This window comes from Chiroxiphia lanceolata, chromosome 10 (assembly GCF_009829145.1).
Source record: "Chiroxiphia lanceolata isolate bChiLan1 chromosome 10, bChiLan1.pri, whole genome shotgun sequence".
NCBI lineage: Eukaryota > Metazoa > Chordata > Aves > Passeriformes > Pipridae > Chiroxiphia > Chiroxiphia lanceolata.
Genome location: NC_045646.1, coordinates 12,503,496 through 12,518,131, shown reverse-complemented (window position 1 = coordinate 12,518,131; position 14,636 = coordinate 12,503,496). Strand labels below are relative to the sequence as shown.

Genomic DNA, 14,636 nt, shown 5'->3' with positions numbered 1-14,636 from the left:
CTGCACATACTCTCAGAATTGCAAAACTCCAACAATAGAATGGAGGGAGGAGGGATAAATGTTACCTGCTAACCCCAGAGAGGGAGGAGCTCCATACTTCAAACATCAGCAGAGTTATGAGGAAGGTGTGTACTTAGAGCACTTCCTCAATGTAGAATTTCAAGCACACTATGCTGAAGACCTGTCCTGAGGGTGCTCTAGAAAGTCTCCAGAGGGTCATTTCATGGGGGAAAATCCTGCCAGGAACCATTATGCACAGCTTAACCAGGGAGAAGAGAATGAGATGGTGAGTTTTATCTATGTCTAGGTCTTTCTCAGCTTGAAGTAGAAGGTGGCATGTGTTCTGCAATAAAATGCTACAGACTGTAATTGAATTACGGCTGGTTGAGGTGTTCCCGTAGAAGAAACAAACAGTTAGAAAGAGATACCATTTTTTTTTAGCAGAAAGAAAATAAGGTTGGTTGTGTCCACTGGATTTAACTGCTTATCTCCTCCAACAGGGGATGCCTCAACAGATTATTGACGTGTTGTTACAAATCTAGGTGGAAGTGGTCTAATATGAGCTTTAGGGATGGGCCAGAGTGGCGTCCCAAAACATTTGACAGCTGAATGTCCAGGGTCAGCTCCACTTAGAGAACTGGAAACCTTGGCTTTCTCTAGAATATAAAAACACATATGCTATGTTTGCATAAATTACTGGCAAATATGGTCTGTTGAATTGGCAACACTATTCCAGCCTAAGCACCTTTATAAAGCTGGATTCCTAAGCACAGATCTACCATATTTCTTTCCAGAGTTTCCCAGGAGGGATATGTCTGCATGCATTCTGTAACATGTGGAACTAAGTCTTATGCTTACACAAAATATCTGATCTCCTGGCACTTCTCTTAAATAATAATCCCAGTACGTGATTGAAGTGAATTCAGTGTTTCTTAGCTGCTTTGGCACTACAGTGTGTTACGAATCAGCTATTCACATGGATTCTGTCCATCTAACAGGTTCTGTTGGAGATATCAGATCCATAATGCAGCTGTACAACAACAATTCTCATACAGGGTAAATGCAGCACTTTTCAAAATTCCTTTGCTGCAAAGCCACTGTAGTTCTGCTGTAAGTGCCTGCAGTATTTCTGGGTATAAAACAGCCCCAGCAAAGCTACTGAAACACAGTCACTTACAAATAGATATGACTTCACTTTAAGAAACCCTGGAGAAATCTTCAAAATCTCCTTACTGAGAATTCTGTTTTAGTGAAAAAGAGACTGTGCCATGGAAAAACATGGACATTTGTTATCTCTAGATATGAATGTAGATTTTCAGACAGCTCTCCCAGCCATACAGGGAAGGGGAGATGCCACATTTTGTGTAATGCAAACCTGGGTAATCTGGGATGTGCTGGAGAATGTAGTACAGGGTCACCCAGCAGCGTGAACTGAGCAGTGCAGGAAGCACAAGGCACTGGCTCTGAGGGTGGGGACTAATTAGCTCAGTACAATGCAGAACCCAACTGGCTCTGCCGCCCAGTTACTAAACCTGCTGGCGGCACCTTGCTCCTGGCTCTAGCCCTGGTGCTGATGTGCCACTGCTCCACAGCTCCAAACAGCTGCTGAGTCTATGTCTGTGCTCCACCCTCCCCTATCCTTCTAGGACCATAAACACTCTGTCGTGCTCTCACCACTATTGGCACTGTCACTAGCAGTGCCAGAACTGAGCTTGAGCTAATTAGGTTTAAGTGGATTGTCTGGTGCTGTGTACAGTCACATTATTGAACTCTGCATGTCCACTTCCAGCTGTGCACTATTGGGACACTCAAGCTGTGCTTGCACGGAGCCAGTTATCCCAATGTTCTTGTTTCTCACCAGTATCATACTGAGCCCATGTGCCCTGTGCTCAGGGATCTGCACTGTGAATCTGACGTTTGAGTTCGTCTCCACTGTGATCATGAGTGTCTCACAGTTGCCATGCTCTCCATGCCTGCAGTGAACATGATCAGTGCTCATTCACCTGGGATCCCCAAATGAAAATCAAAGAAAAAGACTGATAAAGAACTTGAGTAGTAAGTGGAATTAAAACTATAGCCAAATTATGCTAGATTAGGCAGGAATGCACAGGTGTTCACTACATATATGTAAGAGAGAAAAAAGGTATGAGTATGAGATAGAGGAAGATATCCATGAAGGTGTATGAGGTACTGTAAGAGGATGCAGAAAAAAAATCAGTGTGTCTATAGAAAAAGAGAACAGCTGGTGTGTGTATTTGTGTGAAAGAAAAAAAGAAATTAATATGTAGGTGAGAACAGTTGTGAAGTAAGAGACAAAGAAGGCTCTGTTTAAGCAGAGGAGTAAAGGAGAATACATGAGGTAAAGAGAATTATGTGCAGACATTCTTTCTTTGTTAAAGTAGTGTATTTTAAGTTACTGGCAACACAGCAACTGGCAGTGGCATGTAATGTCTCAGTGACCCTGCAACATCTTTTTTTTAAATTCAAAGCCATGAAAAATATTTTTGACATTGTTTCAACAGTTTAATCCACCAGAACCAAATTATTTACAAGCAGTTCTTCTCAAACAAAATCAGATCACTTGGTGTAACAATGTAACAGCTGATATTGTGTGGGTGCCAGTTCTTCCAGAGTGGAATAGTTCAAGTAATTTTGAGAGCAAACAAGGAGTTCATTTGAACCCTGGACATGCGGTGCTTCCCTGTGTTAAACTAGCTGTCCAATTTGCTGAGGCAAGTTGGGGAGCTTTAATGGGAAGAAATGCTTTCGGTCAAGAGGGCATGGTCTTAAACTATGCCAGAGGAGGTTTAGGTTGAATATTAGGAAGAAATTTTTTACAGAGAGAGTAATCAGCCATTAGAATGCCCAGGGAGGTGGTGGATTCACCGACCCTGGAGGTTTTTAAGATGAGACTGGATGTGGCACTTAGTGCCATGGTCTAGTGACCATGGCAGTGTTGGATCAAGGGTTGGACTTGATGATCTTGGAGGTTTTTTCTAGCCCGGTTGATTCTACGATTCTATGATTCTAAGTTTTCTTCTGTATTTCCATTTCTTGTTACAGCTGAGATGCTAGGTAGTCCTGGATTTAAGAGTAATCACTCTGACTGGGTAGGAAATCTACCCTATATATCCTTGTGTATGTCTTTGGGGTTACCTTACATGGCTGGAGAACATTTACTTGAATAGAAGTTCACTCTTCTGGTATGCAACTAAAACTTAGCAAAGTATATTCACAGCATGAGAGAATCTCTCTCTCTCTCTCTCTCTCTCCATAACCATTTGTAGTACCAGAAAGATCTTAGTAATGTGAGAGCACTCTGGGCACAGCAGCTTGCCTCAGGGAGTTCTAACAATAAGCTACCCTTCAGAAAAATCTACTTGAAGGTGTTTTTGAGAAGAAATAAATTTTTGGTGGTATAGGAAGAGGAAGGAAAAACACAGCTTTATGCTCTCTGACAATTTGATGCTCTTCTCTGTACAGCTTGGGAATAATCATTCCCTTTGCACAGACCCTTAAGTGTGTAGCTTAAGTTTGCAATGCAAAAGTTTGTGATAGACTTTGACAGGCTACTGCTTCAGGAAGGATTTGCCAGAAGCCTGTCTAAAGCATGTGTTCCCCTGTAGCTTGTGGCTGAAGGAAAGGGAGAACTGCAGTCAGTTTGCTGGTGACCCCCAGTTTACTGCTGCATATTGGCAACTGTCTGCCTCCTGTGGGATGCCAAAATTCTGAAGGAAATCTGATACAGGAACTTTAAATATTTTGAGTGGAAAAAATTAAAATAGAATATGAAGGGTACAACCTTGTTTCTAATGGGACAATAGTGAATGTTGCTACTGCTTTCAGAGGGATCAGAAAAAATCCTCTAATGAAACAGGTTCTGGTTGGTAAGAATGAGATTCAGTTATTAAATTCCTTGTGAATTTTAACCAGTCTTTCAAGTCTAATCCTATTACCTGTTGTTATAGAAACAGGTTGTTTGTAGTAGGGCACCTGGCATTTGGGTTACAGGAAATATGATCGTTCACAGCCATTGTTTAGGCTCCCTGCTGGTAGCTACAGGCTTTGTTTTCACCAGAGAAGAGAGTGCCTGAATTTGTTTGATTTTGCATTTAAATTCTGCTGTGAAGATGACCTGGCAGCTAGAGGCATTTTTCTTTTTAACAAAGTAACAGACTTGCTGGACACTAGAGTGATAAGCCCTTGAATGCTGGCTTTGTATGATTGTAAAAGCAGGTAAGAACCTTTCTTGCCAACTGAGCAGGTCTGGCAGCTTTTTCTGTCCAATAATCCAAGGTCCCTCCCTAGACCCTTCACTCACTAGTCAAACCATTTTGTTACAGTCACTCTTCTGACTGTTGGGAACCTCAAGAGAAAAAAGGATGTTTACAGATGAGGAAACAAAGTTTTACAGTACACTACAATTTATTAAAAATTATTCTATAGAGATGAGATGAGCACTGTATACCAGCCTATTTTGTAGATATTATCACCTCCTATCAGATAATGAGAAGTCATTTGGAGTCTTACACATAGTTAATCTTTGCTTTGTTTTGCATCATATCTTAGTCTGATGCACTCGAGAACCCAGATTATTTGACTGTGCAATTTTATATATGCCAAATGCAGTCATTGAACTCTAAAAACTTGCTCATAAAATGCGACAAAAAATGCGCATAAAATGCGACAAAAGTTATTTCCTTAACAACATAAAACTAACCTGACAGACATGTTCTTATTGGTGACATCAACACCAGGACTTCTGCCAGTCTTGAAATTATTGTTTGCCATAGTTGGAAATCTTTGTAATACACTCCAAGTGAATTGTGAATAAGCTTGAAGAATTTCTAAATGCTAATTACTCTAAATCATCCGTGTGGCTGAATAAACCTGCACCATGTGTGTGCCTGTTCCTCTCTTCTTCATGGACATTGTGGGTACCTCTGTTGTGGGTCTAATATTCACCTTTTTTTGGAGAAGACAATAGTTTTGAGAATTCTTCTAAAGAATTTCACTGTTGACTTATTCAACAAGTGAGAAGTTTCTGTTTCAACAACGAGTTATTCATGTATTAAATTTTTTTTATGAATGCAGCATTCATTGCTATAATCCTTTCAACTGAAAGAACAGGGTCAGGAAAAACTTCTCAACAGAACATTCTGTTCTGAAATTAAGTACTGAAAGGTTCTGGCTCAAGGAACTTTGTCACAAGAGAGGTTTGGAACTCAGTCTACTTCCCTGCCTAACTTTACTTCTGAATGATGTGGCCCAGGTTGCCTGCTCCAGACATTTCCAAACCATGGCAAACACTTTTCTTTGGCTTTGGCTTTAGATTCCTTCATGAACACTCACAGCAGTTAACATCTGAAGTTTATTCTTTCCCAGCTTACTCCTTTTAGAGCTCCTGAACAACTATGTTCTGAAATGTCACATTCATCAAGACATGAAAAAACAAACTTGAACAAACTCCTGTGTTTATACAGCAGGTCATGTCCTTGAAGGGGCAGAACAGCTCAGTGGTATCTATCTATCTATCTATCTATCTATCTATCTATCTATCTATCTATCTATCTATCTACCTGTCTATCTATCTGTCTGTCTCAGGAAAGTCCCTTGTGAGAAGCAGCAAGATCCATCACGCAGTATAACTGATATCTTAAAGACCATGGCCTTTTTTTCCCAGATGAGCTGTTTGCCTTGTTTGCCCCTCTCCTATTTTTCAAGATAAGGAATACTGATGCATGCTTGGTTTTGGATTCAAATCCCTTTTTGAGTGGAAACTGTTCTGGAATGAAAAGGCTTTAAAATGTATGCAGGCTTAGGTGGACTTGGTTACGTATTTCATATATCGGTGCATGGTTTCCTAGGCAGAAAAATACAGAGTCTGTACTAGCTCTGTGGTTGTGTTGACATACCTCGCCTGGGGAATCATTGAGCATTTCAGTGGAGAAGAATACTGACAACAGAAGATGATCCCAATGACTGCCAATCACATGCAGAGCACCCAGTCTCCCCTTCTTAATTGTATTAGCTACAGCCTTCTGTGTCAGACTTCTCAGACATTCGGTGTAAGACACAGAAGCTGAAAATTAAAGGAATGATTCACTGGCAGAAGCAAGATGCACATGGCAGCAATCTTGTTCTTCCCCACCCTGATATTCATGCCCATCCCAATTTGAAAATATTGTTCCTGTTATTCCAGGTCCAGCTATATATTGGAGGAAGTCCAAAGGCATGTCTTTTAACAGTTCTTCCCTTAGGCATCTCTGTCTTCTTGGGAGTTCCTTTGCCTTGCTGACAAGCTGTAAAGTCTGGATCCAAGCACGTGGATCTTGCTAGTATTGCCGTGAACAGTAAATTCACACTGTTCTGTGTACTATTCTCTATGCTGGTGCTGACACGGATTCTGCAACTTTTTTCTTAAGGATACAACTAGAGAGGGGAATGGAGACCCTTTACCTCTTTATAGGAATATGAATATAAATAGCACGACTGCCACACAAACTACCTTCTAGCAACCTTGCCTGTCTACTGTCCTCTGTGGGCTTCCTTCTGTCTGCTGCAGAGCTGCCTTATTCACTTGGTCTGCTCAGAGATGATAGAAGCCTTTGAAAATTCTCTGTGTGCATCTCACAGGTGGTATAACCAGGTCCTGTGCAGTGCAGGCCACTTCCCAGTGTAGTTTACTGTATGTTTTCCCCCACAGTTGCCAACTTCCCTTTAGAAACCTCTTGGAGATTACCTAGGATGACAGTGTGACTTTTGGAGAATGTCATAGAGCAGGTGTGCCGAGGCAGCATGTGGAACCACTGGGCAGGGCCTGAATTTCACATAACAAGCAAAGACACCAGCACAGAACCAGGAATTATGCATTACTCATCCTTGCAATTATGTTGCCTTTTCTTCTCACCTTATAAATGGATCTTGCAATATCTGTGGCTGCAGATATCTGATCTTCAGAAGCAGATTGCACAGTTGCTGCAGATATACTAGGAAGAAGGAGATGCAGGAATTTTAATCCTTATGTTAGCAAATTCTCCTGGTCAGCTGATTTAATTGCAGCCTTGCAATCTCCCATCTTAGCACAGGCTGGGTCTCCTCTATAAATTCCTTGTATACATTTCATTTCTTGTTTACCAGGTCCCTGCTAGCAGTCCTGAGAAGAAATTTGGCCCTGGTACCAAGACCTGCAGCTCTTACACTGTAATGCTGACAGTCAACCCTTTGAAGTTTTGGGCAAGTCGCCTTGCCTCACTGTAACCATTTCCTCAGCTTTAAAAATGGAATAATAATAATACCCACTCATACAGCTACAATGAGTAGCTTCTTTTGTCCCTCTGAACATGTAAAGCATTCTGCAAGTATTCATTAGTTGTTCTTACTAACAGTTGTTATTATTTTGTGATGTTGGGCCAATGGTACATTGTCAAACCCCAAATTCCCCATACTGGAGTTATTATGGAAGATGGTAACAGCTACAAAGGCTATGTCTGTGCCAAGTTGTGCACAGCAGCTCCAGCTGGTGCAGGCACATGGTGTCATTCAGCACCAAGCAGAGATACTGGCTGCTTCCCTTAAGTGTAGGTGCATTAATGCAGGGCAGCAGCAGTGCTTCTGATGCTGAAGCTGCCTCATCTGCTGCAGTGGGTCTGCACCCATCACTCATCTTCCCCTAGTGCAGATGTACTTAAGTTCTTCAACCGTCTCACCCAGCGACCTTAAAAAAGCTGATCAGACAAATCTTCATTCCTAACTTGAGGTCTAAAGTGTTAGGACCTCTATATTTTTGTATCATTCCTGCTCATGCATACACATAATGGTGTTTCATACCAAGTTTCACAACTAGATAAAAATATTGGTCAGGCTACAGCAATCTAGATTTTATGAAGGTGAATGAAAAGTTTTGTGGAAGAGGGGAATTTTTTGTAGTCTGTTTAAGACACATAAAGAAGCCAAATACATATTCCAGGATTTGTTTTTTCACAGTGCCATGTGTAACAAACAGTACCTACGGGAGAGCAGTGAATGATGGGAAGGTATAGTATTCCAGGCATTTCTTTAGCACAAATAGTATTTTAAGGAATTTAATAGTAATTTAAGTAATAGTATTTTCCCCTTGTTTCTGCTGTACAGGATATATTTGGCTACAAAACTCAAAGCTGCCGAAAGGCCTTGTGCATTGCTGGATACATCTTGTCCTGTGGGGCTCTGTGGCTACTGTTTTACTGGAAGCCAGAGTGGGATGTGTGGGTGAACTGCATCCGCTGCAGCTTGGAAGAAGCGGATATTGTTCTCCTTAGAACAACAGTAAGTGCCTCGTTTAATCTTTAGATTAGTCCCTCGTATGTAGTTATTTGTAAGATAAGTTAATTGAAAGGAATCCGGTTGGCTGAAATCTCTTACATTGTTGTTTTCCTGCAATAATATTTTATGTGCACCATCGTTGATCTAAAGAATTCTCAAGTATTCCACAAATTATGTGTATGATGATGATTGGAATGGATGATAACAGCTGATCAGACAAGCTGAAAGAAATTGGGGTGATACAGCTTGTAATATCTGTGCTTTCAAGACCGTGTCATTTATTCTCAGTCCTTCCTCCTCCCTTCTGCCACCCCTGTGCTTTCTACCTTGTAGATCTGTGCTCCAGATTCTAAAGCATCTGTTTGATTGGCAAGGTCCAGCAGATCCTTTCTCCCTCCTTTTTCCTGGACTTGGCTGTCCCAGCGAAGATGCCCCTCTCTGCCCAAATTTATCTAGTGAGCCAAACTAAAGGTTTGTCTATCTCTGTCCCCAGCAGTGTCCAACAGTGTGTCATGAGGGATCAGTATAAGGAAGAGGGCAAGCTTAGATTGTTTTCTTTACTGTATGTATCCGTTTTCCATTGGTCCTTCCCTGTGTCCAGTAAGCTCACAGTCCTGCAGTTAATGCTTTCAGAGCTGTTATGTTTTGCTAGTAGATTCCTAATACAGGTTTCTCTCTGCTGAGGACTGTAAGGAAGCACTGCAACATAAGCAAACCCTGATTTTATTTCATGGAAGCTACTGCGACACTAAAGGAAGCAAACTGAGACTCGATTCTGAATCCCAGCTGAGCCTGAATATTCCAGGAGCTGGCAGGGTTGCTTTACTTCCAGAAGTTTGATTTGTTCTGCTTCAAAGATTCCTGAACAATGGCATTTTCGACGTTTGCAATTCAAAAATGGATCACTTGGTACCACTGTGTTTGAGCTGCCTTCTTAAATGAGCAGGGCAGCATGCAGTTAAAATCCCAGGTTTTGAACCTCATAGATCTGCCTGTTGAATATTTTATAATGAAACAATCTGCATCCTAAAAGGCTGGGGGTATGTTTTTCTTTTTTTTAAAAGAGCATATTTGGTTTAATATCCCTTTTTCATCTTCAATTCGGTTTGCATTTTTAATTACCTAATCTCGTGTGTCATTTTAAAAAGCACTTTTCAAATAAATGAGTTTTTAAATGATCCTTCATGTAATTAAACAAGAATTGAGTCATATTATATGGTCTTGTTATCAAGAAGCTTTCTTAAATTATTCTCTTTGCATTTGAAAATTTCATCAGCAATTTCTACCAATAATTGCTATCAGGCAGTTCCAAAGTTAAACTTATTTTATAAAATATTGGAAGATTATGAACTCAGTTTGTGTTAAAGGCCTGTCTAAGGTACCATAAGGGAGGCATGGTGCTAACACACTTCTTCCAGTGAAGTGTTAACTCAGGAGTGACTGTGAGAAGGTATTGGCACTAAACATCTGTTTTTCAGCCCAGCGCTGTGTTCCTTTTGATCTTCCTTTTACAGTACGGTCACTGCATCTCAGATTGCCCTGTCCTGTTTGCCTGTCCTAGATCATGACCTGGGTGTTCACATTCCACCCTTATCAGCCAAGCACCAGATCTGTGGTCATTGAATTATTTGCAATACTCACATTTTGACAGGACGGTGGTTCTGTTCCCATTCTGCTGATTTTTCTATCAGTCACAGGTGTGGTGAGTCTCCTGTTGGTTAATCCTTTCAAAAAGCTATGGCAGTGCTCTAGAAATGCCTACTGTAATCATTCTCTCCAAGGTGATAGTGAGTTTGTTCTGGTTTTGGGGGAAATTGTGACACTTCTATTTTATACTCATTTAGGATGAATTTCGAATTTATTCTCGTGAGACTGTGACATGGATCTCTGTGTCTGCACTTATCAAAAGTAGATCAGATTATCCAGCCACTGCTGAGGAAGACTCAATCTTCAGCAAAGCCATAATGAAACCAAGTTTTCAAGTAAGTAAAGTATTCCCTGCAGCATCTGGGAAATGATGGCAAATCTCAGCCACACTTCATGGAGTGAAACTGAGTTGTGAAACCTACCCTAAGAAACTTGCAGCTTGAGAAACACAGTGAGCTGTTGAAAAACAAGATAGAGATTCTGTAGAACTGTACTCACCTCTGTAAGGACTGTACTCATTCTGAGGTGGGTCATGAAAAAAGAATCCTCACTATTTCTGAGAGAAAACCTACATTACAAGTAAGAGAGCTTCAGGACACTAGGGTTGGCAGTGAAGAATCAGAACTCCAGATCAAAACCTCATTCCTGGCATAAGAATCAAGGAATTTAGGGGTGACTGTGTCTGAAGAGAAACTGTGCAGAACCAAAACCAGCTGCCACAGTAACATGAAAACAAGGATGAATGCAGCTGGTGGGGATTAGAACAGAAAAGTGCCTACGCAGAACTGCATCAGTATTTCCAGAAGTGTTTCATTAACACATTTTGCTTCTTTGCCTTTGTATGCACCAATTTGGGCTCTAAAGTACATTTTTTGGAATCAGGTCTTGTGCTGTTAACTGTTCTTGTAAAAATGTATCCTGATCTCTGTCAGTTCCGTAGCTTTGAGATCCCAATTAGGCACTGGGGAGAAGGCAGACAATTAATTGATCCAACTAGATGACAAGGTCCCTCATGAGTTGAGTAAACATAATTATCTCCTGTTTAGAATAAGTACCAGACAGTTCAGTTATGTGTCTTGCTTAGCATTACGTGTTAAATTGGTGTGAGCAATAGGAACACAATGATATGTTTGTTAATATCTGGCTCTTGATTATAGATACTAGATCACTGCACTGAGGAATCCATAAAAGATCTATTTTCCCTTTCAGGAAATAAATTTCTAACTTACCAGCATTTATTTTTATTTCTACAACAATTTTTAGTAAATATTTTTATTATGAACCTAATTTTAGCTGAACAAAGATGCTGCAGCTGTTTGTATGGACATGTATTAATGTACATAAAAAAGTTTAGTTTCAATTAGTTTAATCAATGGGCACAGTATGAAGAAAGTGGAGACTGGTCTGTAACACTTTTCAGAGGATTGAATTAGTAGCATAAAAAAGCCAAATAAACTCAAATAATAGGCCCTTTGAATTCATATCAATCAAAATATCTTGATAGAAATAACTAGATTTCAAAGCAGCAAAGAGCAAACAGTTTAATCCTTCACTAGCAATTCAAAAGCCCCTACTTACAAGTCAATTATAAAACATTTTTGCCATTTAAGCTACCTAAGTCCACAGAGTTATGTGTAGTGCCCAAGAACTGTCCAAGGACCTGTTCTGACAGAGCTGAGTCCCTCATTTCCCACTCCGGTTTTTAACATTGCAAACATTGCAGCTCCTATTGCACGAAATCCTGACTCCAGACCTCTTGTTAAGTTAATGACTGTGGTTATAGCTCCATTTTGAGATGCTGTGTGAGTTGAGTACAGATTTCATTGGCCTGTAATAATGCTTATTGCGCTGGGTAGTCCCCTGGTATTGCACTGAGAGTCCCCCGGAGCTGATTTCTTTATCATTAATGTGTACAGTGTATGGCCCTGCCTTCTGCCAGCTGATAGGAAGTACCATTATCTCTAATAGGCTTTGTTACTCTTGCACAGGACAGGACAGACTCCTTTTGCAAGTTATAAATGACAGTGGGTGTTCCTAATGGATAACTGCTCTGCAAGAGCTTACCATTAGCAGTGACTCAGTATCCTGGGATGGCCTTTCTTATCTCTTGTCATATCTGTTCAGCTGAAGGGCACAGCACCGTGCCTGGAAATGGCCCAAAGCCCCCTGCTTTCCTCAAAGCCAGATAGAAGATAAGGGAGTTGTTGGCTGAAGACAGGATTTGCCAACTGTCTGTGTACCCACCATGGCATCAGTGATCTCTTCCATTCGTGCTATGAAATGAGTGAAGACTCTATTTCTTTCTTCAGAAAAGTGGGAGAGATGAACACTGCTTTGTACTTGATTGACCTAAAGATTTCTAAAGCTTAGTGGAACCTGACTGAGGTGGGGATCCCACCCTATAATTTAACTAGAGAGTTAGTGTATGCAATCCTGTCTTCTTCCCCTTCTTGCCCCCATATAATTTGCCTTATCTGTACTTGACCCCAGTGAGAGTGCCTAGCTGAGACATGTGAGCAGGCCTGGGAGAATTTTTGTTTGCTATGTTGCATGTATTGTTGTCCCTGTCTTGTTTTGCAGGTGAAAACTATCCAAGTACAAAAAATCCGCTATGTCTGGAATATCCATACAAAACAGTTCCAGAAAGTTGGGTGAGTGCACTGCACTGGTTGCACAAGTCTCTGAGGAAGTCAAACTTCTTTGTGAATAATGTCCTAAGGAAGACACTCCCTTTGTATTTTAGAGTCCTAGAAGACCACCACACTTGTTCAGCTATACATGCAAAATTTGGTTCTGGTCTCACCTGCAATGAACAGGATGTCAGGTACATATTTTAAAACATGACGACTCAACATATGGATTTCAAAATGTAAATTCACTGCTCTTGGTGCACTTTCCAGGATTTTCTTCTGTATTTAGTAGTATGCACGTAATTTTAGATGAAATAGCCATGTATGAACACACTGAATGAAAAGGGCTAGAGAATTTTGTGTATTCCTTGTCAAAGTTTTTGAAATGTCTCAGTATTCATCATTGTTACTGTTAGTGTTCTCAATCAGGAAATAACTATGTCCTACAAATAACTTTAAGTAGTTCTTATTTGGAGTAAGAGAAAGTCTCTGTGAAACAGTGCAGATAAGTTGTATGTTTGCTTCTTCAGTGGGGCTCCATGTAATTGTGTTGAACTTCTAAATCAGCTAGTCCTGGGAATTGAATTTATTGTCATAAACTACTGTATCTTTAAACAAGTTACAGAATATGTATTCTTAAAACTGCTGAATAGAGAAATGATCTTCAGTTGATTGAATATGGAAAATCCAGCTCCTGACCTTAGCTCATGTTAAATCTTGCATTCAAATCAGCTTTAACTTTTTGCAGAATTATTTGGTTTTAGATTATTTAGTTTTCTTGAAGAAAGACCCTCACAGCCTTTAAACCGGGATCAGTGCAAGCTCTCAGGAATATTTCTTGAGTGATATTGTCACTATTTTACCTGTAAGTGATGTGTCTTTCTTCCATACAGGAGAGCTATATGTGGGCCAAACACTATTGATGTTCCAGTGATCCCTGTTTGGAAACTACTCATCAAAGAGGTTAAGCATTTCTGTTGCTTTTATTCTAAGCTGCCTGGGGAGGCAGAGCATGCATATAATTGATTCTATATCTGAATTAGCTTCCCACCACTCACTCTTCAGGCATACTCCTTTTTCAAATCCTGTTTAAAGCTGTTCCGTGAAATCACCATAAATTCATTTATTCTCCATTGTTCCCTATCCTCCATCCCCATGCCTGTATGACTGATTGGTATTTGTATGTATCTGTGTCCTGGGAGCTCATTTTATGGTCCTTACGAGGGCCAGTGAATGTTTACAAGCTGCACTGAAAATCAAACCTTCCAGGCCAGGGCTGTCTCTTAATCAGCAGAGATTAAGTGAATGGCAGTACCTGGTGCATGCCCACAGCTGCAGAGAGATCCAATGAACTCATGACTCTGGGAACAGCACCATATAAAGCAACATATTTTCAGACAGAAACTGGTTATATGTGGCCTAAACAGGGTGTTTGTGAAGTGTGCCTATGGTATGTGAGCTCCATGCTCACAGCACAACCTGCTCTTCTCTCACCTTCGTTACATTTCTTGTGAGAAGCAAACAAAGCAAGGATTGGGCTGAGTCGTTCACATCTCAAGTAACATCCTATTGGTCCAGATTATCTAGTGCTTCTGTCAGATGGAAATGGTCTAATCTGATTAGACTGAAGCCACTGCTAAGAAAATTAGAAAGGGGGCCAGGAGACACATCACTTAATATCTTTTATTCCCACCCTTTTCTAACACGATGGACTGTTTAGGTATACTGGGACCACTTAAATGTGACCTGCCCTTTCCTATTGCTGTCTCTCCAAATAGGTCCTAAATCCATTTTACGTGTTCCAGCTGTTCAGTGTGTGCCTGTGGTTTGCTGAAGATTACATGGAGTATGCTACTGCCATCATAATCATGTCTCTCCTCTCAGTATTTTTGACTGTATATGATCTCAGACAGGTGAGACACCTCACCTTTTTCCACAAGGACGATTTATTTCTAGTGTCTGGAAAAGGCCGGGATGTTGCAATATGCACACAGTGCTATGAGAGTTACTCAGAGGTTTCGTTCCATGACATTGTGTAGTACCAGGTGCAGTGAC

The 14,636-nt window shown here is 40.7% G+C and overlaps 1 protein-coding gene across 1 annotated transcript in view; it reads left to right on the top strand.

The window, feature by feature from the left end:
* The first annotated feature begins 218 nt into the window (after positions 1–218).
* The window catches only part of LOC116791381 (probable cation-transporting ATPase 13A4), a 37,753-nt gene continuing 23,335 nt past the window's right edge, over positions 219–14,636 (top strand). Inside the window, exons 1-7 of the mRNA XM_032697278.1 lie at positions 219–286; positions 8,134–8,307; positions 10,149–10,286; positions 12,532–12,602; positions 12,695–12,775; positions 13,475–13,544; positions 14,360–14,494. Of these exons, the coding sequence (XP_032553169.1) occupies positions 224–286; positions 8,134–8,307; positions 10,149–10,286; positions 12,532–12,602; positions 12,695–12,775; positions 13,475–13,544; positions 14,360–14,494 (732 nt within the window). The 5' untranslated portion in view covers positions 219–223. The remainder of the gene's footprint in view (positions 287–8,133; positions 8,308–10,148; positions 10,287–12,531; positions 12,603–12,694; positions 12,776–13,474; positions 13,545–14,359; positions 14,495–14,636) is intronic.